At 35.3% G+C, this 25,396-nt stretch overlaps 1 protein-coding gene across 2 annotated transcripts in view; it reads left to right on the forward strand.

The window, feature by feature from the left end:
* The window catches only part of klhl3 (kelch-like family member 3), a 67,780-nt gene that overhangs the window by 32,388 nt on the left and 9,996 nt on the right, over positions 1-25,396 (forward strand). For both annotated transcript variants that reach the window (XM_028812970.2, XM_028812969.2), the window contains exons 4-11: positions 1,336-1,457; positions 4,719-4,881; positions 7,139-7,248; positions 14,044-14,160; positions 18,764-18,913; positions 19,308-19,425; positions 21,217-21,414; positions 24,568-24,669. In XM_028812970.2, coding sequence (XP_028668803.1) covers positions 1,336-1,457; positions 4,719-4,881; positions 7,139-7,248; positions 14,044-14,160; positions 18,764-18,913; positions 19,308-19,425; positions 21,217-21,414; positions 24,568-24,669 — 1,080 coding nt within the window. The remainder of the gene's footprint in view (positions 1-1,335; positions 1,458-4,718; positions 4,882-7,138; positions 7,249-14,043; positions 14,161-18,763; positions 18,914-19,307; positions 19,426-21,216; positions 21,415-24,567; positions 24,670-25,396) is intronic.

Below are 25,396 nucleotides of genomic sequence, written 5' to 3' on the forward strand. Positions count from 1 at the left end.
CTGTTCTTAAGAGCTTATTAGTTTAATTCATCATTAATTTTTATTAATTACTAATAATTAAATTCACGTGTTTTTTTTTTTGTTTGTTTAAATGTCAACGATGTGTTACAGTAGTGTTAAAATAAGACGATTCCCTTCTGTTGTCAACTAAGTATTGGAACAACTGTATATTAACTCTCATAATTAAAAGGAAAATTACTACTACAGATTGCCATCCAGGTTGGTCAGCCTTCTCAACCTTTCACCAGCAGGTTATATGCCACTGTTTTCTAGGAGTGGACCGTATCTTCAGTTTTGCTGGTGTACTTATTGTAACTATGTCACATTAAACTGTGAAATGCCAATAATGTTAATATTAACATACGAGTTCATTACCTATAGGTATTAAAGATTCAAACTGCAACTTTCCCAAGATGGGTTACTCTCTGCACATTAATATCCAGTTCATGATCTCATGATTAAGAGAGGAAAGAAAACACACCCTTGGCAACATTGATGCCCAATTTCAATGGGTTTCATATAGTGGAAAGTTTATGAACACTAATGGTAAAAAATGTGTCTTATTAACTCCAAAATTGTGGCCCATTAACTCCATACTCTTGCAGAATGTCTTATAAAATGTTACAGGGTATTCAGTCAGGAGCCATTTTTCTAGTCCAGGAAGTATATATACATGATTGGCAGACTACCACAAACTCTTACCTATCTGTATAAGGTCAAATAATTAGATCACTATTATATAGAGAAAAATAAGTTAATTAAAAATAAAATGAAAAATGAGACCCTTTATTCACAGATTTTAAATAATTGTCTTTCTGACTGCAAAATGGGAGCAAAAAGATAAGCTAATTAAACAATAAGTTAATTTGGTAAATAACTTGGTAACTTTGGCCTGAGCAAAACCATTGCTGACCATTGCTTCATCATGCAGTGCTCAATTTGAAGAAGCAATCAAATTATTTCTGACAGTCACAATAACCAAAGACCAGACAGAGACAAAAAAGTCAACAGTTGTTAACAAGGATTAGCTACTTAAGTGTGATTTCCTATTTTGTAGTCATAAGCTTAAGTAACTTAGACATTTTTAAAATAAAGAGAGCATATGCAAGATCAAGAAGACTTAAACTTGATTTAAAAATGAACACAAAGTTAAAAATTGGCTAGTGATAGTAGGATTCCACTTAAAAGATGGAATTTCTTAGAATAGATGTTGAGAATCGCTATTAGATTTTGGAGACAGTTTGTGAATAGCACATAAACGGGGAAAATAAATGTTAGTTTAGTGAATAGTCACATTTTCTGAAATAACTAGAATCTGATCTTTTTATTCTACAGGAGACATGACTGAAAGGAAAGCAAAGACAATAGAGATTAAAGATATGGATGGTCACACACTGAATAAACTGATAGACTACATTTATACTGCTGAAATAGAAGTTACAGAAGACAATGTTCAGGTGAATGTCATGCAGTAACTGTGCCAGTTTCGTATATTTGTGGTTAACTTTAAACTGGAGCATCAGTATTTTTTATAAAATTAATTTATCCTTATAAATGATATACTGTATCTTATATAAGTTTGGAGGATCTTTTAATCTGATGATTATGTGTTGCTTTTCTTCAGTTAGTGGTTCTGGGCAATATTCTTAACAGCATGTACTATATATATTCAACTCCTTATATGCAGTCCATCACCTGGCCTGCTTTTCTTCTCCCCCACTGCTGTCGAGTCCTTCAGAACGATGACAACAAGCCCATTAGTAGGCAAGGCTTTTCCTGCTGTTGTTGCAAAAGGAAGCAAGGTCACTGCAAGGGGATATCCTCTGTGTGTTTGTATCAGTTCTGTTTTTGTGGCGTGCAAAGAAAACATGTAAACCAAGAAGAATTGGTGTATATATGTTCTGGATTACTGCCGATTGTGCATAGGAGTTGTAAAAAGTAGGCCTTTATTGGAAAAAACTTGTCATTTTCAATGTAGTTGAATCTTTTCCTTTTCTCAATCTGAAGTATTTAGATCATGAGTAGCCACTCCTAAATTCTATTGTAATCATACAGAAGAAGAAGACAAAATCTGAACCAGGTACAGGACATGTAGACATGAATACTATGTCTATTTTATGTTTTATTCATTTGTATAGTACTGCTTTGTCACAAATTCTAGTTTTTCCAAATAAACCCTGCCTTCAAAATTGAATTATTTATAGTTATTGTGGCAAGAAGTTGTTCCCTATTAAACTAAACTAGTAGAAATGATCTACCCTAGAGGTCCTGTATTAGAAATAGAACTAAGATATCTCAGTTTCGTCATTGCTAATGTACAGACTAAATTACAGATTTTTTCCCCCCCATTTGCCATCATTTTTTAAAATGACCCTGCATATTAATGCTAATTTAAGGTGAATGTCAAATGGGTATTTATTTCTGTGAAATATGTGTGTAAAAAATTCACTGATATACTGTTTGCTGTTTCTAAGAGATAAGTATTTAAATCTTGAAAATATCGGGCTATAGGTTCCTAACCAACTGTAAGCTAATTGTTTTACCCCGTGTGTTGTCATTGCACCTCTCTAATGTGAAGATATCTTATAAGAGATTTTATTTTTGTTGTACCATTTATGGGCTTTTATTGGGTTTCAAAGGTACTAATGTGATTGGGTTTCAAAGGTACTATATAAAAAGGTGCGGTATAAAATAAAACATTTGTTATTATTAACATGTAAGAAGCTTGTATGTATTAATCTTCTAAATAAATAAATAACTCTTAACTACAAAATGCAAATCAATTTAGAAATATTATGCCTTACTGCATTTTTTTGCCTAATAGTACATGCAACAATTAATGTACAGCAAAAGGGAACTACAATGAAGTCAATAGCATTCCAAAATAAATTCTTTAATATTAGCATACCAGAGTGCTTGGATAATAATTCTACTAGATGTTGACTACAACAAATCATATTCTTCAAACAAAAATATATGTCTAAGAAATTTTATTTAAAAATGCATTTACTGGTTAATGTTTGGATGCAGCATTAAATAAGATATAACTAATGAAACATTAACTTGCATATGTATGATCTATTTTATGAATGAAAACTATATAGAAAACACTGATTTTATTGTTTAGTGGTGATATTTGATTTAGAATATGTAAATAAAAAAAAATCCTCCTTTTTTATTTTATTTTTTTTGGAAAATGGTAGTGATGTTGGAATTGTTTATCATTATCTCATTTTCATATTATGTGCCTTACTCCATTTATTCTGGTTGATTTGTTTATTACAAAACGTATTCTATGCATTTCATTGTATGTAAAGGGCGTAATGCAATACTACATTTAAAATTATCTGAAGAAGTACAGATTACTTTTGGAAGAAATTGGAATAAACAGCCTTTATTTTATATAGCATCTTTTTGTAGTAAAATGTCATCCCGTAATAGATTTCAGTTGCAGAGTTACAATATTATATACTGTATCTGCGGAGGGCTGGCGCCCTGCCCGGGGGTTTGTTTCCTGCCTTGTGCCCTGTGTTGGCTGGGATTGACTCCAGCAGACCCCCCGTGACCCTGTAGTTAGGATATAGCGGGTTGGATAATGGATGGATGGATATTAAATATAAAGATTTAAATTAGATTATATTAAAATTGTGTTGTGTATTTTTGTTTTTTTCACTGGAGCAAGTGAAGTTTCAATGACTTGCTTGGTGCGCGTACAAGACATCACAACCTATTGCAACTATAATGCAGATCTAGCAGCATAACCGTTTCTACAACTAGAGATGTTACACATATTGAGAAAGTTTATTAAAGTACATTACATTTGCTCAACACATTTTCAAATAAGGCAGTTTTTTATGTTGAATTTCTGGTGATTACACAATATTCACTTTCTAGTCTAGGGTACATATTTTACAAAAAGGAGACCCCATTTCTTTTCAGTCTTTTCTGTTAGATTTGTGTTACAGATTTGTTGTTAGTAACAACTGTTATTTGTGAGGAAGACCCAGATCTTAGGATTTGATTACCAACATCAACATACAAGTGGACACTTCCCTTCACTATGAGCATATTTTTTTTTCCACAATTTGTCCCACATTAATGAAAATGTACACCACACACAGGACAACCATCAGTGATTTAAATTCTGTACAGAATAGTATGTCTTGTGGCAGTGAGGTAAATTTATTAAAAAATATACACTGTATTATGAAGTGCTGTGCCTTTCACCATTAAATAAGTAAGTTAAATAATTTATGTGTGTGTGTCCTGTACATATACACAATGCATCAATCATTATCAGATTACATTTATAAGAAGTGACAGATATAAAAGTGGCAAGAAGAAGGGATGAATGACAAGTGACAAATGACAAGTGACTTGGAATATTGCACATATGGACAACCAGCTCAACATATTGGAACAGCAGTCTCTGCTCTGTATAAATGTATCTTTTTTCCATCGCTGATTTAAAACATTAATGGAGGAAATAAGCTACAGTGCAGATTAAACCTTTTATTAGAAATATAAATAAGCTGTTTGTTGGATTGTAATAAATGGTCATCTGGAGATTGATTTATTTGTATTGTTTTAAAATATATTATTTTTTCTTTTTAAAATGGGTCTTAGGAAGTTAAGCAACCTAGGTAGGACTTGTTAAAAGCAATGTTTCATATTCTGTGGTTTAGATTCTGACTCGTCCTGTTTCTCTCTGATCTTAGGTCCTGCTCCCTGCTGCAAGCTTGCTGCAGCTAATGGATGTTCGACAGGTGTGTTGTGACTTCCTTCAGTCGCAGCTTCATCCCACAAATTGTCTGGGAATTCGAGCTTTTGCAGATGTGCATGCTTGCACTGAACTGCTTAACCAGGCCAATGCTTATGCAGGTGAGGTTTAACTGGCATAAGAGGACATTCTGCAATTCCAAGCTACATCCTGACTGTGAATTCAATTTTTAAAAATGTGGTCATCCAGAAGCTTACCTGGTTTTAAATTGGAAGCTCATACAAAGTGTTGCCACTTCTCTTGGTCTTCCTCATAAAAGAAGTGAAAACCTTCAAGTTTATTTTTCTCATAGTAACTTCAGATTTTTCCTTGGTGAGAAAGGCCACTGTTAAGTGGGTGAATAAAAAGGAGTTCTGATATTGGTGCCACAGAAAAGTGATTTCAGTTAATGTTTAACCAGAGCCCACTGTTTTTGCCCTCTACAAGCAAGCATGTCCCGCTCTGTTACCAGCAATGGTGATTAAGAGAAAAGTATGAGCAGTGAATTCGGTTAGGCCTTGGCCATTAATTAAAAGGGTTGCCTATAATGGGATCTAGAGTTCTATAACCAGAGACTCATTGCAGGTGCTAACACAATCTAATTAAAATTCTTTAGAGCTCAGATTCAGAATTAAGAGCATTAACTGCCTTTGCTCAGCTGATGGCATAAATTGGAAGCTCATTTAACCATTTGAACTGAGGTGTAGAGTATACAAAAGTGCTATAAACTGTTATTTATGAAGAACTGAAACTTAGACCTTTGTGCTAAAATATACAGCTAACATTTACAATGTACTCCAAGTAATAATAAAACTGTCTATACACACACACACAGACACAGACACACAAGCCATTAAAAAATAAAGGTTGAAGGTTACTATATATAAAGGAGGTGTTTATTACTCTTTTTTTCCATAGTTGCATGGTTGATCCAGTGACACCATATGCTTTTATCTTGTTACGTGAACTTAAGCTGCAAAGATTCTGTGAGCACCTAGAATAATGCAATGCTATAGTACCTCCTGATGATGAGTGTGTCCATCAGGGAGAGTTAGCACTTTGAATGAATTCAGTCCAATACTGGGACCCACACTGTCGAAACATTGTTCCACTTACAGTGCTGGCTTTGAGCCACACCAGCAATAAAATAACCATAAGAACAACAAAATACAATCATTACACCAACAATAATTTTATACTTTGTATTAAAGAATCTTTCAGCATACAAATCCATAATTTGGCTCTGTCAGGAGACCCGCAATAAAAGTCGACAGAGGTGAATGTAAGTTGTTACTTAAGGTGCTCTTAAGTTCTCTGGCTGTTGTCTTCTCAAAATGCTGCCAGAATGTGAAAAAGTTTGGAATTTGGAAGCCCAAGGGTTAAATAGGTTAACAGTTATGCGTCCTGTTTGGGGTCTAGCAGTTGTTGAGTCTCAGATGCCAGGGTGTAGTAAGTTTTTGAAACTTTAAGGCAATATTGTTTTGGTGTAGGAAATCAGTGTCTGAATTGGAACTTCACAACCACATTTCTAGAAATCTCTGGAAGCAATTAAGCTTCTCGCCATTTTTCTTGGCAGAGCCCAAGAAATACTTTCTTGCACATTGATACAAAACAATGATGAAACCAAAAAGATATGGATGAATAACAAAAGAAAAAACAAACAATGCTACCTAAACACAATAATAATAGGGAGAAATAAAATGTATTCTATAAGTAAGAATAATATTTCGCAAGTAGGTTATTTATACGAGTTCAAACCTTATTAAATACACAGACCACAGTGACACACTGATTATTAATCTCCAATACTGCCTACAGTAATTTTATAATTAAAAAAGACATTATAAATATTGGCTCTCTGTGTTGGTTTTCATTGCCTAATACTTCAAATTACAACTCGGTCTACTCAGGAGGAAAATACTGTATTGGTTATTCACAGTGGAAGGAGACAAATGTAAGCTAAGTCTTCTATACTGTGTGGTTTCTTAAAAGTCTTGTGTTAGGTCTCCACATACAGAAAAAGTACAATCATTGCACACCAGTACCAGGTTCCAATGCTATGCCCCATGATGAGTAAATATGGAACCCTCTTAGGCACACTAACCTCAGCCAGTGCTGACCAGATGACATAAGTTGGTCAAGGTGAAAGTGATGTAAAGTGCCATTTCATGGCAAAGAGAAGAAAAAGACAATAAGTGAAATTTAACAGCAGCCTGTCACAGTGATTACCACAGTTAGTTAAAAGATAACTTGGACTGTCTTAATGGGAGTTCCAAGAAAAAAAGGTTCATAGCAGTATCAATCTTGTATTCTTGTCCATATTCCTATAATCCTCAGTTTTTTGTGCAACACTTTTGTGATATTTTTGCTTTTGAACAGAACAGCACTTTCCAGAGGTGATGCTAGGTGATGAATTTTTAAGTTTGTCCCTGGAGCAGGTTTGCAGTCTTATTTCAAGTGACAAGCTAACGGTGTCTTCTGAGGAAAAGGTAGGAATCACTTGTGACCTAAATTTTGGTTTGAAAATTAATATAAATATTAATGTTTTATTTAAGATTTCTTTTTGTTTAAAATGAATTGCAGATTTTGTACATCTTTTTGTTCAGCTTATACCTTTGATTTATTTTCTTGTAAATTTACTTTATGTGCGTTTAGTCAATCAATTGGTTAGTCTTTTGACAATGCTTCTCAATTTGAACAGTTATGTTTTTCTCTTTTACAGTAGCGAAAAGTACTCTTTCATGTGTGAGCTTTGATAAAAATGTGCTGTGAAATGGTGTAGTTATTTTTGTATAAATCACCAGAGAAGACCAGTAACATGATGGTCTACTACTAAACTGATGTAACAATGATGTCACCATTCCAATCTTCTGTGTCAATTTACACAGGGTTGCGTTGTTTCATGCCACGATTTTTTTAAACCTCTTACATGAAAGAGTACTTTTCGGTATTAAAAAAGGAAAAAATGTGACTGTTCCTCTTAAATAGATAGCAAGAAAACTATTCTGGCATTTGTTAATCAAACTGCTTGAAATCATTAGAGAATGGATGGGTCAAAAGAGCACTATGAGGATGTTAACCTCTGTTGATTCTAAATTGTTCCATAATTATTTCATATTAGCTGGTGTTTGTTGAGATTAATTAACTTGGAGATACCTTTGCTTTTAACTGAATCCACATGTTATGTTTATAGAGAAGTTTTTGGATTTTCCCATCTTTGTTGCATGACACATTAACTTGTTAAAAAATATTTTCAGATTGGTGCACTGCCTCTGTGTCTCTGTGTGCCTGTTTCAGACGATAATCACATCTGTTGTGCACCCCGACATTATTGTATTTGAATCAGCTGACATGAACAGCTGATTGCATGCAATGAAAACAAATCCCCACATTACTATACTGTCCCTTTTGAGCTTACAGTTTTGACATGAACAGGATGGACTCATGAACATGCAGGCATTTTGCTGTATCTTGCCAACCACACACCAGTGTATTTTAGCAAGAAACAGGATTTTTCATATCATATTATTTTTTTCAGCCCTCTGATGTTTGAGAAAGACACTTTTTTAAGACATTAGAGCAGCTGTTTAGGAGTTAGGGGTGCCTGCTGCCACACTCCATTCATAACAAGGAATGAATTGTGCTTTGATATGCATTTTAGGAGACCATTGCTGTATTCAGTTGACTGCTTACAGACTGTTCGGTACCCTCCACAACTCATGTCAGTCTGTGAGATATGTTCATCAGGAGAAACACCCATGGCCATTGAACCACACCAGTCATATGTGAAATTCCTGTCAGGAAGTTTTTTTTTTTCATGCACTCATACTAGCACTCTTGACAACCAACAAAATGCCCCTGTCAAAGCCTCTAAAATCTTTCCCAATTCATCCTATGAACTGATCTGTCTGTATAATCTGTTGGTACCTGCCTATCTGCATTAATAATGTGCCTGTTAAATCAGTCTTTATAAGATATTAAAAGCAGGATAACAAGCATACCTAAGTAAGCATGCTGTTAATCAGGAAAGATAAATTTTACTGCAGTAAGCAAGCCGTGGACCATGAGAGATAAGTCCGTGTCTTGCCTTTGTGAGGATTATAGAGTAGATTGTATCCATCACCTTTAAACGACATATATGAGATGTTAGTTGAAAGTTATTTTTCTTTGATATTTTTGACTGTTGTTTAGGGTAATTGTTTTTGTATCTTAATATATAAACCAAGTTTATAATTAGAACATGCCATGCTTTTTAGATAAATATGTTTTTAGCTTAATATTGTTATTTTGTACATTTATTCTCTTACCCTCTTATTCCAGTAGTGGGTCTAAGCAGGATTGAAAACAAAGCAGGAACCAAACATAAATGCAGGGCAAAATCACTATCACATCCACCCTCATGCACCTTAGTGCCATTTACAGTTGCCAGTTAACCTGTCCTACATTAATTTAGAACAGGCATACAGGTTCCAGGCCCAGAACTGAAAATAGGACTCTAGAGCTGTGGTACAACACAACCATTGTGCCTCAATGCCACCCAAAAATATTTCCTTAGGATAGGATTATTTAATATTAAAAATGTAATGACCATATTGATATTTTTTTCTGTTTAGGGTTTTATTGGAAATTTACAGGCATATATACACATTTTACTTAAGTAGGTTTAGGCAACTTTTGTTTTCCTTTATAAACCTAGGCAATCTTATTGAGAGTTGCAGAAAATCACTGGTGCAGAGTAAATACATTATCATGTACACATGGGCTCATTTATTGTCGAGAAAAAGGAAAACTCCACGACATCTTTGTTGACTGTGAAACATCACACAGAAGGAATCCTAGCTGAAAATTGAATCTGCCATCCTAGTGCAACAGAGCTGAAAACAGAGATAGGCATTTTAAAACTGTTAGTATTTGATAATCCTGATATGCTACTGAAAGAGAGAAGTAATTTTTAACTAAAAAATGTGTATGCCTTTGATAATTGTGGGCTTGAATTTGATTTTTGTAAAACAACCAGGCAGTTCAGGATTAATACCCCTTTGATTAATGTTGTAATAAACGTTGCCTTCAATAAAAGAAAAATATATGCCACTCTCTGATTTACTGGTTTTGATGCAAACAGTGCTTTATGTCAGAGAAATTGGGTCCACCACTTATGGTATAATATACTATCCATATTTGTACTGTAGAGCTAAGATACATGCAGATAGAGGTAAGATACATGAACTGATTTATAGGAAGTAAGAATGAGTCCAGCCCATTGTGTAGTTAATTCATTGGTCACTGGAGCTTACATCAGTACTTAAGTCCAATAGTAGATATCCATCCATCCATTTGCCAACCCGCTGAATCCGAACACAGGGTCACGGGGGTCTGCTGGAGCCAATCCCAGCCAACACAGGGCACAAGGCAGGAACCAATCCTGGGCAGGGTGCCAACCCACCGCAGGACACACACAAACACACCCACACACCAAGCACACACTAGGGCCAATTTAGAATCGCCAATCCACCTAACCTGCATGTCTTTGGACTGTGGGAGGAAACCGGAGCCCCCGGAGGAAACCCACGCAGACACGGGGAGAACATGCAAACTCCACGCAGGGAGGACCCGGGAATCGAACCCAGGTCCCCAGATCTCCCAACTGCGAGGCAGCAGCGCTACCCACCGTGCCGCCCCAATAGTAGATATATTATGCATTTATAATAAGTTTCAATTAAAACATTTCTTAACTATAATCAAGAAAGAAAGGCAGTCACATAGAAATACTTTTTACCATTACTATTCTACAAACATTTTGAGTGGTGCAGCATACAGTTTTATTACATTTTCTATATTATAATATGTATAAAAAAGTAATGTGTTAAGGAAGGATGGATATTTCACTCCTTTTTGCTTTGCACCCTCACCCACCATAACCTATCGTCTATGGGGGATGAGCGAAAGCTTTAGATTCAAAAATTTCATGCTTCGGTTTTCAACAGATCTCCTGATACCGAAAACATTGATATCTCGATGATGTGTGTGTGTCACAGTTTCTTGAGGACAGTCTAGAGCTAAAATGGTTGGAAAGGAAAGTACCAAACTCGAAACTTAAGCCTGTTATGAGATGACGATGTGCTGATTACTTTTTGAGCCAAATCCTGCAAGAGAAAGTGGCACTCTAGAGGAACCCTTAAATACCTTAATTCTGCAATTAATTATGAATTCTTCTTGTCAATTGCTATTGTAATGACCAATTTTATGATCGGAAAGATCAACATCAGAGCGGTAAATAATTTTTGAAATGTAATGGAATATTTCGGGCAACTTGGTTAATAAGGAGCAAAGCCTACTGACGCTCACATCCAAATGGTTTTAGTTAAGTTAATATGAAATACATGTGGTAACATGGGATAACAAAGTGGCAAGTTCATTGAGGCCTCCTTCAACAAAATAGCTGAATAAGGAAAGAATATATTCTATAATTTTAGATTTAAATTCTCAATTAGCATAAAATATGTATTTGTGCCTGGGCCTGGAATGTGGGGGAAGAGGAGGAGTACCTGGAGAGAGAAACACTCTGACATGGGTAGAATGCACAATTTAACACAGCCAGTTACCAGGCTAGAAATCAAACATAGATCTTTAGATCTCTGCTGCCTGTAATTAATAATCATTCTTTGAAATTTACAGACGTAAAAGCTTTTACTTGACTGACAATTTTGTGATTCATACAGATAAGTCTACGTCTCTTTTTTCCCTAGTGCCATAGTTGTGAAATCCACCTGACAAGTTCATTGTGAGACACATAGACCACAAAGGTTGTTGTTGTGCCATGCATAACTCTCTTATTTGTGTTAGCACTGCTCATATTTGCATCATTATGAAAATAGTTGAGAACTTTTTAAACTATAAATGTGAGTAGCAAAGAAAAATATTGAGAATAATGACGAGAACCTTAGAAATGTAGAGTTTATTTTAATTTTCAAGATCATAGTACAAAGTAATGATTTTAGTGTTTTAATTGGAAGTAATTGTCTCTATTTAGGAGGAGCACATGGATCAAAGTACTAAAATTAGAAATTATTTGAAGAGTTTGTGGAAGAAAGGGGGTAGGAGACTCCTTGTTAAAGAACTAAGTCCAGGAGGGCAGCGCTTAACCTTTTCTGAGTGCCAATAAATTGCTAGCAGTCAAGTCAAGTTTAAATGTGAATGCCTTAAGGTTATTGTACTGTATTTCTTAGGGAATTGCTTCACTGACTCCTGCTGATCCTTATCAAAAGCTTCCAGTTGAGTTGACATTAAACTGACAAGGTTTAATCTGAGAATAAAGGCGTGGCTTCAGTGAAAATTGAGCTATATCAACTGAAATGCATTCATGAACACATAGAATGAGAGTTTGATTTGGGAGGTCTTTAGTGTCATTGTGACTAGAAAATAAAATATATATGGAATATTATATTTTAAAAACCCTTTCCAGTTTTCTTTCCTCTGGTACACAGTTTAGTTTTTTTTCTCTCTTTTAAAGTCAGCTACATTTCAGAATATTTATCATCACTGCTTTTTCCATATAAATCTTTCGGATTCCTGAAATCCTCAGGCTTTAGTCTTCTTGCTATCCCAAAGTCCTGCATGCAGCACCTAGTGAGAGGTATTTTGAGTTTGCTGATCATGATTTTGATAATATTTGTAAGCATGTGTTGTATCATTTTAGACTATTTCAAAGTCAGTGATTAAGAATATGATGTTATTTTTGATTTCTGATCCATTGCTATGGACTCTTGTCGATATAAATGAATATAAATGCATTGCCTAGTGGCAGTTGTGCATTATAGGCAAAGAAAGAATCATCTTTAGTAAATTTCTGCCTGTCATCTACAGTTGGGTTTTCTTGATATCTGATAAGAAGACATTAAATAAGGGTGGCTTGGCAGACAGAAAGGTGTTTTGATAGCAAGTATTGGGAGACCTCTTGAAGATGAAAGATTGTCACATGTTAGGACAGAAATAGAAATACATAATGAGAGAAGGCCTTAAGCAGGTTATAGAAATATTAACACTTTTACCTTTTACAGTACTGAAGCAGAAGAATCTAAGAGGGACAATGAGTTTAATAAGAGAGAAACAATAGTTGCCTAAAACATATTACCTCTCATTCATCTGTGATCTATAGTATATTAGATGGGTGATATAAAGGAATATCCCTTGCTGACTTTACTAGGTTGTCATTGTTAATTCATCCTGTGTTGTAATTTAATCATTACCTATTAATTGCCTTCATGGTAAAGATCACTATTGAGGAGAATATATGTAAGTAAATGTTGCTTGGTCAATGGATATAATTTGATAACAAAATAATAACAAATGAGTTTGTATACTGTAAATAGGTTAGGATGTAATGGCTTGCAATGGAAATATGGGTATAACATTTAAAGAAGTTCTAAAAATACTGCTATGATTAATTTACTTATTATTTAAGCTATGAAGCCCAGTAATTCAGTAGATAGATGCAGCAGTGAGATATTTAACATACTGTATAGAGCAAGGGCAAGCAAATTACTAGAAACTATGATCTATTATTTACCTATTATGTGTCAAGAAAATTGTGGCAACATTTTAGTATTGCCATAAAATGTCTGTGTGTATAGTAAAAAGATTTATGGGGGTCATTTGTTTGTAACCTGAGAGCAAAGCAAATGTGAAAACTAGAGAATCAATCAAAAACATCACTTAGTCACCACTTAGCTTTTAATTTACACAGAAGGAGTCATAACTGAAAGTAGTCATTTTACAAAGCATATAATTTCAAAAACAATTTTGGAAAAAGACATTCCACTCTCTAATATTTCAAAATATGATGTACATACATTTCCCTTGGGTTCCTTGTTATTAGGTATTATTGGACCCTGACAGTCAGTAGCTATAGAATTGCAAGTAAAGGGATAAAGTACCATGGTTTAAGTGGTTTGTAAATTAATAACCAAGCATTCATAATGAGTAAACTGGTAATTGGGAACCCTTCCAGCACTCATTAGTTACGTGCACACTCAAAGATTAGAGGCTACTACTGCATGGAGGGAAAAAAACAAATGCGTCATAAAGCAGAGTTAAGAGTTAAGCAGAGTTTTAAAAGGCTATTATTATGGTTCATTTTGAATTACTCTTGCATCGATTTACATGCATATGTCTGATGGTTCTTATACAAAGCTGTAGATATTAAACTTCTAACTGAGACAAAGTGATCAGTAGCATTGTAATTTGGATTCTATTTATAAAGCATTTACCTTTGTATTTCTGGGCAGGTTTTTGAAGCTGTCATTTCATGGATCAAGTATGACCAGGAAGCCCGCTTGGAATACATGCCCAGATTAATGGAACATGTCCGGCTGCCACTTCTACCCAGAGACTATCTAGTACAGGTAGGAGAAGCATGGAAATTATTTATCTGTCTCTAGGCTAATAAATTTATGGGAAGGAATAGGCTTATATGCATATAATGGGTGTAGATAACATTTTTAAGTATATTTTTATGCATAAATGTATTACCTGATATCAAACACTTTATTGTCATTATGTAACACAACAAAATTACTTTTGTAACAACCCCAAAGGTGCATTTAAAATCTGAAAAGGCAAATACTTCATATAGATAACAAAACAATAAATAAATATAAAATAAAAGCTAAAAACAGAAAAATCATACAAAATATGTTCAAAATATTAGCAAGATGTCATATACAGTGTTAAGTATTCAAGCAACCAGGACAGATTATTCTTGCATAGGTGTACAGCAGCATAAACTATTATTACACATATTAGTAAACGGTGTATTACACATTACCAACATCATTTTTTGTACATGTTTAATGAAAAAGTATACTAAACTGAGGAGATAAAAAAGTTCAACAGGTTTATGGCAGTTGAGGAAAAGATATTTTTTAGTCTATTTGATTATGTATGAATTGATCTGAAGCACCTGCCTGATGGAAGGAGCTTAAACAAGTTAAGTCCAGAATGAGTGATATACTTGGTGATGTGTTTAGCCCATCTCACACAGCGAGTCTTATATAGATGTTAAAGTGATGGCAGTTCAGTGCCAACAATGTCCTGTGCTGCAGGGCTTTTTTGGCGGCTTTGTTGCAGCTGTTGTACCTGGCTGTCATACATTTAGTCAAGATGCTACCTATAGTGCATCTGGAAAAGTTGACCAACAGCTTCTGCGGGAAGCTAGCTCTCTTTAGCCTTCTCAGAAAGTAGAGGCAGTGTTGTACTTTGCCTGCTAACCAGTGAGGTGTTGTTAGCCTAGGAGAGTTCTTCTGTGATGGTAACTCCCAGAAACTTAAAGCCGGAGACTCTCTTCACATCCTCTGCTTTGATAGCTACTAGACTATAAGTGGTCTTTTTAGTGGTCCTAAAGTCCCCAACGATTTCTTTGGTCTTTTTGGTGTTTAAGGCCAAGTTTTTGGTGTCACACCACACTGTCAGGTTCTGAGTCTCCTCCTTGTATGCAGCTTCATCGTTGTTTGATATGAGCCCAATGATGGTCACATCGTCCGCAAATTTAACAAGAATGTTTGATTCATGGGTAGGGTGACAGTCTGTGTTTTCATTATTCTTTTCATTGAACTTACTATGATTTATGTGCAACTTTCTTTAAATACAGTATAGTGGTTAGCAAAAGTGTATTAAATGATTTCAACTTTTGTTGATAGGCTAAAATTAAGATAAATTATGATGGACTTTTTTAAGTTAAGATCATGTAACCAACAAAATGTAAATAAATCTTTTTTTCCCAAAAATAAAAAACTGCATTTTCAATGAGTGTGCAGCCATTTGTCATCTATAGCTCAAGTTTCAGATACTAAAATTTCTGAAACTTGACACAGATTTTCATATTATATTGAATCTAATGCTTACAATTATGAGTTGTAACACATTTAAGAAAGGTCTGGTCAAACCATAATTCTTTTTTTTATTTTATTTTATTAATTTTAATTAAAAGCAAATAACAATCCATATATCCACAATCAAATCAAACTTAACAGAACCAAAATTCAATTGTAGAGATGCTATCTGAGTCTTCAAGACTAATCAATATTTCTTCTGGAATAGAAATAGGTGAAAGGTGAGGAAAATTGGATAGGTTCAGTTTTGCAAAGTTTCTAGCTTGAAATTTGTGGAAAATATTGTGATGAAAAGTTCAATTTCAACCTTAATTGCTTATAGGATGCAAAAACATTATTGATGTACAAGTCTCTAAATGTTTTAATCCAAGACATTTTCCAAACATTAAATATTGTGTATGTTAGAGAGGGTGGAAAAGAGTGGTTGTCATGTAGAGGTACAATAGATAAGAGCTTCTCTGTCTTAAAATGCTTCCTACATTGGTTCCATATTCTGAGTGAATGAAGGGCAGTTTGATTATTAGTGTATTGACGATATTTTGCTTTTACTAGGGCACAGAGTAGGGAATATAAAAAAGTACCTACAAGATTTTAACTCTATTGCAGACCAGGCTTGTGTATATTCATTTTTTTTGTGTCAATGTCCAGAGGAAAAGAGGAAGTCCTAAGAGAAGGTTTATGGATGTGGTGAGCGAAGACATGAAGGTGGTGGGTGTAACAGATCAAGATTCAAAAAAGAAATAGAATGTATAGTTACGGCAAATGTCGCATTACAAATGGTCCAAGTTGCAAGCAGACTCTTCTTTGCCTTGTCAGAATACAGTTTGGCTCATGATCATGTTTCAAAAGGATGTCAGTATCACTCTGCTTAGCTGTTTTTCTGCTTCATTTGGAGAGCTAAAAATGTAAAACTGACTTTCAATATACACTTTTAACTTTGCATGATACAAGAGGCTGCATCTGATATCAGCAATGCATAGACACTGTTTAATACTGTAGGATACAGTGTGTTTAGCAGCTGTTGTAGGGGAGAAATCTGGGGAAAAAATAAAAACATTTGTTTTCAAATATAATCTCCTCTTTCTGCCTGAAAAGGGACATGAAGTTTTGTTTGGCCTGTAGTTTGTTGAAAAGGACAACAAGGCTTCTCAGTTTTGATGCATTCTATCCACGTATACGGTAGGCTGCTGAGATCTCGGTGTCCGATTTGAAGTAGTCTCCAATTATTTTAGAGAATAGTTCAGCTATGAATTTTGCTGGGTTTGGACTTTCTCGTTTTTCAGGGAGACCTTTGATTCTGATGTTGTTTCTTCTATATCTATCTTCCAACGCAGCTAGTTTATCAGCGAGCACTTTGCATTCTGATTTTGCAGCCGTTGCCTTTTTGTCAGTGGCGGATGTCAATTGTTCAACAATTTCAATACAAGTTGTTAACATTTGCTTAACATCTTCAAGCTGAACATCGAGTACTCTAATTTTACTCTCTAACTTACTTATATTTTCCTGTATTTTTTCGTCAATTTTTCCTGGAGTTTCTGTAAAGGCTGTCATAAACTTATTACTTAAACGTTTCTCCAGGTGTTCAAAGTCTTGATGGTGTTTCTCATTCTTCTTTTTTAGGTCCATTATTTCTTTCTTTCTGTCCTTATTTATATTGCTCTTTATATCATTTATGTCCACCCCAAGGGTGGCAATCATTTCCTTCAGCTCAAAAAATGCATTTCGGAGTTGGGTCTGGTTGGGGTTGATGCAGCTGACTCTTGGTGGGATGTATTAGCTGCAGTTGACAGCAGGGATGAAAGGGCCATGCTCAGTTCTAATTGTCCTTCTGAAATTGATAAATCCTCCTTGCCTGCCTCGCTTGCAGTTTTGCTCTCACATTTGCTTTTGGCTGGAGAAGATGCTGCAGCACCAGGTCCTGGCAGATCAATTCCTTTGCCCATCTGTTCTAGATCAGTCTCTGGTAGGCTGTACCATGACTTTGAAGCCAGTTTTGACTTTGATGAAAGTTAAACTGGTCAAACCATAATTCTTCCTCAAATGCCAGGAGCCATTTCAACTGCTACCCATCCATTAACTTACACTCACCAGCTCGCAAACTTAGTGTTAGTTCACACAGAAGATTCTTTTTCACACAAATGTTTTAACTTGTGCATACTAAAACGTCTATCAATACTGAAACCCCAATAAAGGGAACTTATTTGCTTGAAAAAGACATACTTCATCTTCCTTGCCAGATTGCTGAAAAAAAACTACTTTTCGTAGTAGAAATGAATAAATACTCGCAGTTAGATTTGGAGTATCGTGACTCTAAATACAGTATTTAAAGTATATGTTCTTTGAAGTGAATGGTTGTATGTTATTTGTTTGTTTGATTGAGAAGCATGCCATTGAAATTAAAATGTAAAAAAAAAAAAAATACAGTACATCTTGGGGTAATTCATACAATCATATTACACATTTACCTGTAGTTAATCTGGGTTAGATCTTGTTCAAGAGCACATATCTAACAAGCACTTTAGAAGTTTCCAGTGCTTCAGTGCATAATGGCAGAGCCTCTTCCCACGTGATATTTTAAATCCTGTAATTTCTTGCAAATCAGCCTTCAACTGGATTTTTTTTATCAATTATTAGACAATATAGTTGTTTTCTATAGTACAGGACCTTATCCTCTTAGCTACAGACATAATGAAAGAAGGCAGTTGCTCAGGGTTGTCTGGATCACTCTCAGTAATTGGGTAATAGATTTAATAATATGAACAGAACTTCAAGTAAAACCACTGCTTTTTGTGGCCTTAGAGGAACTAGTTAAAAGTATTCTGCGAATGTAGTGTGTATATACAATGGGTGTGATCCACATTAAGAGACTAGTTATGCAGGCAGTTGAATGTAAACAAACCGATTTCAAGGTAGGGATGTTCAAAATCTTAATGTTGACTGTTTACTGGTTGCCATCACAAAATTAGGTTTTGCATTTGGACCTGCATGCAAAGTAATTCTTCGGTCTCTCTCCAAATATTTCTTGGAATAAATTTGTAAACTTCAGTTGAAGATGGTATTTATATTTAAATGTTGACTGTAAGTTTGTGATAAACTGGTAAATCACTATCTCTTGTAGACTGTGGAAGAAGAGGCCTTAATCAAGAACAATAATACATGTAAAGACTTTCTCATAGAAGCCATGAAGTATCATCTACTTCCTGCTGACCAGAGACATCTCATGAAGAATGCAAGGACTCGACCTCGCACTCCTGTCAGCCTCCCCAAGGTATTCTGCTTTTAACTATGCCTTGCACTGATGTCTGTATGATTGACTAACCCATTCATTGTGTCATGCATTGAGTCATCAGCAAAACTTGCATACTGTATTATTGGTTAAATCCTGGTTTCACATATTTCTTATTATCTAATTTTTACTTCACTGCCTACACTAAATTACAACAGCATGAAAAAAACCACTAAGTGGAAAGTGTTACTAAAATATACAGGTATACGGTATCTTTTAACAGAAATTTAACAGATACATTAATAGTCCAATACAGGTAAATGAACCCTGTTGTCAGATCATTTATTTTTCGGATTGCATAAGCAATGTTTTTGTAAATAAATTATTTATAAGAAAGGCTTTGTGTTTTTTTTTTTTTTTTATATATTATATATAGGTGATGATTGTAGTTGGAGGACAAGCCCCAAAAGCAATCCGAAGTGTGGAGTGTTATGACTTTCAAGAAGATAAGTGGTACCAGGTAGCGGAGCTGCCGTCGAGAAGGTGCAGGGCAGGTACCAGAAGTTCACTTCCTCCCAAAGTCTGTTATCATCAAGGGGTACACTTGTTCTTTTCAGGCACTGGAGCAGACCACTAAAACACCACTACTGTCTTTTCCGCTGTTTGATTCAATTTTATTTTCACAGGGAAGTCTAGCTTGCTGCCTTGTATGAAACCGTATGTGCTTCATATTTGACATGAAATTAAGTTTCAGTGAATTTGTCAAATTCCTGTTGCTAGCTTTTAATTTAAATTGGTTGATTTGATTAATTTTAATCTTCCATTTTGAAACCCCTGGCACTTGTCCCATTTACAAATATACTATAGTCAAAATAAAATTAAAAGAATAATTTCATGTTACGAAACACAAAAGTACAACGCTGACCACAAAAATCTAACAGTATGTACAGAGTGCTATACAAATATCCCATCAGAAATGGAACACCTTTGCCAATATGATGATGGGACTCGCCCATCAAGACTACTTTAATAGAATTTCTAGCTAATTTAGTTTATTAAACAGAAACGTTTGTAAATGAATAGTAACTATACATAATGTTTTAAACATGTATACTAGGCGTGCTAATATCTTATTTATTTTCGTATATTTATTCAGATAGAAGGACTTGTTATGGTGATTATTTTAAAGTGGTGACACATTGTCAAAAAATGCTCTAAACAAGCAGACAAAGGTGAAAGTATTGCAAGAAATAAAAGAATATTGTGTGAAAGTATCATTTTTGTTGATATTTTGAAATAGATCGGAATATCTCAATGGCTTCAGTGTCGCAAGTGCCAATTTGTATTTATCATTTAATTTGTATTGGTGGTATAGTGCATATGAACATGACCTCCATTCATAAAATACTGCCTCATTACCTACTATATATTTGCCTACACTGCAATACATAAAATTATTGTTTGAAAACCTTGATGACTCATTTTCAAAGCTTTATGCAAAGTCATCAAAGGTCCCGTTTTTCTTTTGTAGCTGTTCATAGAGATATTAAACATAACACTACTTTAAGCAGACAGCTAGAATTTTAAGTAAATTCTCCACTCCATGGTTGTGCAGTGATTAAAATGTATGTCTTACAAGTCCAGGAGATAGGGTGCTTTGAATCCTAGGCCAGATCACTGTTTGTGTTGGATTTGCATGTTCTCCCTTTGTTATTTTTTTATTTCCACAGGTTCTCCAAAAAAGGAAAAAAAGACAGTAGAGTGTTGCAATATTTTTGTCACACTATATGATGGATACACTGAAAATGAGTATAGGTCTTTTGCCTCATTTTTTTTTCCTTTTTTGTGCCTTATGTTTGCAGTGAATCATCTTTTGGAATGAAGTAGTAATGAAGCTTGCATTTTACATGATTAGGTTATTCACAATATTATAGCAAAGAAAGCTCAATAAGACAAGTGCAATTTGCAAGTATCATACTGAAACTACATTGACGTGAAAGTGCTGCTGATTTATACTGAATTCAGAATTTTTGTTTCATGCAATCATACAACTAGTAGAAAAGTTAGAAACCTCAAATGACCTCACGAATCACATTCCGCTATAACAAAGCTCTGCAAGCAAAAGAGTCAAGTCACTCTGGATAAGGATCTTTTATGTCTGGCATTATTAAAAAACAGAAGTATAGTATACCCTAATTTTTGCATTTCCATGGAGTGCCTGCCATCACTATGCATTTCTCTCAAGGAGGTATTATGGCTGGAATTTTGAAAATCAAGAGCAGAATATACTTTGATTTACATTCCTTTTAGCTGTTAATAATATGCATTTGTCTCATGTCTTCCAGGAGTTGTTTACATGGCAGGCCATGTTTATGCAGTTGGTGGGTTCAATGGCTCACTACGTGTCAGAACAGTAGATGTTTATGATGGTGTAAAGGATCAATGGATATCTATTGCCAGTATGCAAGAACGACGAAGCACATTGGGAGCAGCTGTCTTGGGAGATCTCTTGTATGCAGTTGGAGGCTTTGACGGAAGTACAGGTAGGTCAGCCTTTAGTTTAGTCATAAACAAAAGTAGTGCTGAAATTGTTTGAAAACACCTTTATTTGTATATAAATGTGAAAAGAAAAAAATAAATCTGTGCGAGTCCTGTCCTTCATTCATTACTGTGTTCTACAGCTTGGATACTGATTGTATATTTTGTATTGGTTGGCTTGTCAGAAAGTGGCATTTTTTCCAGGTTTTTGGGTTCGAATTAATGTTGATTAACTGCTCATGAAGAGTATGCACATTCTCTTGGTAATCTGACTCCCATAATATATGCATGTTAGATTAATTGGGCAATTATACATTGGTGAGTCTGATTGCATCTGCAGTATATAAAGTAAGATTTTGGATCATATTTCTGTTTATATTTTGAAGCTTTTATAAAATCTGAGATTCAATGAATTCTGCTAATATTTACTCAGTGATTGTATTCAGTGATGAAGGCCGTTTTTGTTTTTACATCATTTTCATTTACACAGTGTTCAGTAAATACATGTATGGATATCATATGATATGAGCGATATTTGCTACAGTTTAAATTTCCTTAGATGGCACGTTCTTCAGAAGGGGCCTGAGTTGCCTCGAAAGTTTGCATAAAGTAATCTTTTTTATTTAGCAAATAAAAGGTGTCATTTTGCTTGACTTCTCATTACATCCATAATGGCGAACACAGTACAACACCCTAGTAATTAGATGGCACAAAAGAGCAGTGGTTTGCATTGCTTTCTCTTAGTTTCAGGGTCTTGGATTCAGATCTCAGAATCTAACCACATCCCAAAGACATTCAAGTAAGGTTAAGTGAGATCTCTAAATTAGCCCGTTGCAAAAAAATTTATCATGTTGTAGACTTGTGCGCCATCTAGTTGGTTCGTGCCTTGCCCTCATTGTAGCTGTGATAGGCTCCCTATGACCTATGCAGAAATTAGAGGTTTGTAAAATGAATTAATAAATTCACTTTTACATTTCAGTGTCTAGATATTTATTTATTGGAATTAATAAGTATTCTAACATGTTTTTGTTTCTCAAATATATATAGATACTCTGATTGAGGTTTTGTTTTGTTATTTTTTTACCTGAATGTGAACTATAGTATGTGGAAATGATGGTTACTCGTATACCAGTAATAATTTAAAAGTGTACTCCAAGTATGCTCCGCTTTCCACCTCTATTTGTATAGATGTTGGTTCTGATATGTTTTAAAAAATTTCCACAGATTTGTTTTCTCTCGGGCGGCACGGTGGCGCAGTGGGTAGTGCTTCTGCCTCGCAGTTAGGAGACCTGGGTTCGCTTCCTGGGTCCTCCCTGTGTGGAGTTTGCATGTTCTCCCCGTGTCTGCGTGGGTTTCCTCCGGGTACTCCGGTTTCCTCCCACGCTCCAAAGACATGCAGGTTAGGTGCATTGGCGATCTAAATTGTCCACAGTGTGTGCTTGGTGTGTGTGTGTGTGTGTGTGCACGCACCCACACTGACGCCCTGCCCGGGGTTTGTTTCCTGCCTTGCGCCCTGTGTTGGCTGGGGTTGGCTCCAGCAGACCCCCGTGACCCTGTAGTTAGGATATAGCGGGTTGGAAAATGGATGGATGGATAATGGATGGATGGATGTTTTCTCTCAGGACCTATTTCCTGTACTTAGTTAGTATTTTGAGTGTATTTAAGTGTAATTTTGTGATTTTAGCCAACATAAAAAATCAGAGATAATATTTTCCTCATCAGTAATGATTATCAGAAATTCTGGTAGAGATTTGAGGTGGTGGAATGGTTACCACAGCTGCTTCACAAATCCAAGGTCCTATAATAGAATCCTTTGTGGAGTTGCTGCCTATGTAAAGCTGCACATTTACCTGTGTTTCTCCGCATATTTTTTATTTTTTAACCACACCCCAAAGATATGTGTTCCAAGTTGATTTGCAAATCTAAATAGACCCAATCTGAGAGTGGGGGATATGCCTTGTATCTGCTGGTGTTGAAATAAACTCTAGCTCCCTTAGAACCTCAGTTGGATTAAGTGAAACTAAAAATGTTACTAATTTTGACTTTGGAGCAGATCAAGTTTGCAGTGTAAAATGGTATACTTGTTCTTTGGAGGAGGATTTTAGTATTTACCATCCATCCATCCATCCATTTTCCAACCCTCTGAATCCGAAGACAGGGTCACCATCATTTACATAAAACATAGAGTATCAACTGTAATATGCTAGTGTCTGTCACAGTGTAAAGCCATGTCTTTTTTGCATCCTAGACTTTAGATTACTGCTGAGTCACTAACTGACATTGAACACATCACTTAACCAGCTTGTGGTCCAATTGTAAAAATACATATGGAAACAATTGCAATATCATAATCTTGCAATTCTCTTTGGGTAAAGGTGTTTTTCAAGTATGTAATAATAATAATGCAATATGCACCAGAAATGGAACCTAACAGAATTGACCCTTCAGCCCCTTTTATATCTAGGATTTCTTGAGACTTTATTATATCTCCTGTCTTACCAAGCACTATGTTTTGGGACAGGGAAACTTATAACAGTTGAGAACTTATCCTTCACACAGACTATTCATTTTGATTACAGTAATACCAACTACAAGTGTACATTTGCTGGCTTTACTCGGTCTACTAAGTTACAAACAGTAGCCTTGGGAAAAGTAAAAAGTACTTGTCTGCTTTATTACTGTTGTCTCAGGTGGAAGTGATGCCTTTTGATTCGTGCAGGGTCTGTGGAAAGCTTCCTTTCACACATGTTGAGGGATGTGTAGGATGTTTTTCTCTTTTATGAGTTTAGTCGCACCTAATGGTTGCAGGCTGTACTGCAGTGACTGTCTTTTGAGGTTTCACACTCAGTGGCCCTCTTTTTACATCTGCTGAGCAGTTAGAGCTCTATTGACTTCCTTTCTTCAGCAAGACAGTGGTGCCCTCTCTGCCTTGCTTGTGTAGGTCATTGTCCTTCAAAGTTGACATTTTATTCTATGACACCATGGTTGTGTGTGTGTTTGTGGGTAAGTGTTTTTGTATACTATGTATAATATAAAACATATGCTTTTATTTTCTATTTATATCTTTTTAAGAGTTCACTTAAATGAAATAGCATATAATGGCAATAAACACCAAGCCCATCAACAGCTGTGTCTTCATTGATTTATGTTACATGCAGGCCTGTCATCAGTGGAAGCCTACAGTTATAAATCCAATGAGTGGTTCTTTGTGGCTCCCATGAACACAAGACGCAGCAGTGTGGGAGTTGGAGTAGTAGATGGTGAGTGTAATTTTTTTTTCTTAAACTGAAATTAACTGAACCTTCTTCTGTGATATTTTTTCTGTTTATTTTAGTAATTCCACATTCAAAATGTTTTCAGCTCTCACCCTGTTTTATTTTTAAGTCTTGCAGTCTAGCAGATTATGAGTTTCTGTGTCATGCATTCTTCTTCATAAAGCTTGTCCTTAAAAATAAAATAAAAACATTTTTTAAGAATACACCTAAGGCTATATATATAGAGATATCTTGAATTGAAGGTCAGCACTTTGTTGAACTATTTCTGAAATCTGTCCTATTTTGTGTTAAGACTCTCATAATCTTTTAACATTATGATGTCACATGATTAGCTCATTGTTCCATGTAAAGTGATCTATCTGTGTTAAACTGATTGAAGAACCATAAAATGAGGAAACTGACTGGGTCATTCAAAGACAACTGTTGTCTTTAATCCTCTATATCAGTGCTCCGCAACCGGTGTGCCGCGGCACACTGGTGTGCCTTGAGCCGATACAGGTGTGACGCGGTCAAATAAGACAATTGTCTAACTAAATAATATTTCAACGGTCCTCCTTAGAAACACAATAACGAGAATACGTGCAATGAAATATTCGCGTAAATAGCCTTTTAAAGGTTTCATAATTTTATGTGTCATTTCTCTGAAATAATAAATCCCATCGCCTGTCGCCTACGACGTAGGCCCTACGTAGTCGCCAGACAACTCCGTAGT

Source organism: Erpetoichthys calabaricus, chromosome 11, assembly GCF_900747795.2.
Source record: "Erpetoichthys calabaricus chromosome 11, fErpCal1.3, whole genome shotgun sequence".
Taxonomy (NCBI): Eukaryota; Metazoa; Chordata; class Cladistia; order Polypteriformes; family Polypteridae; genus Erpetoichthys; species Erpetoichthys calabaricus.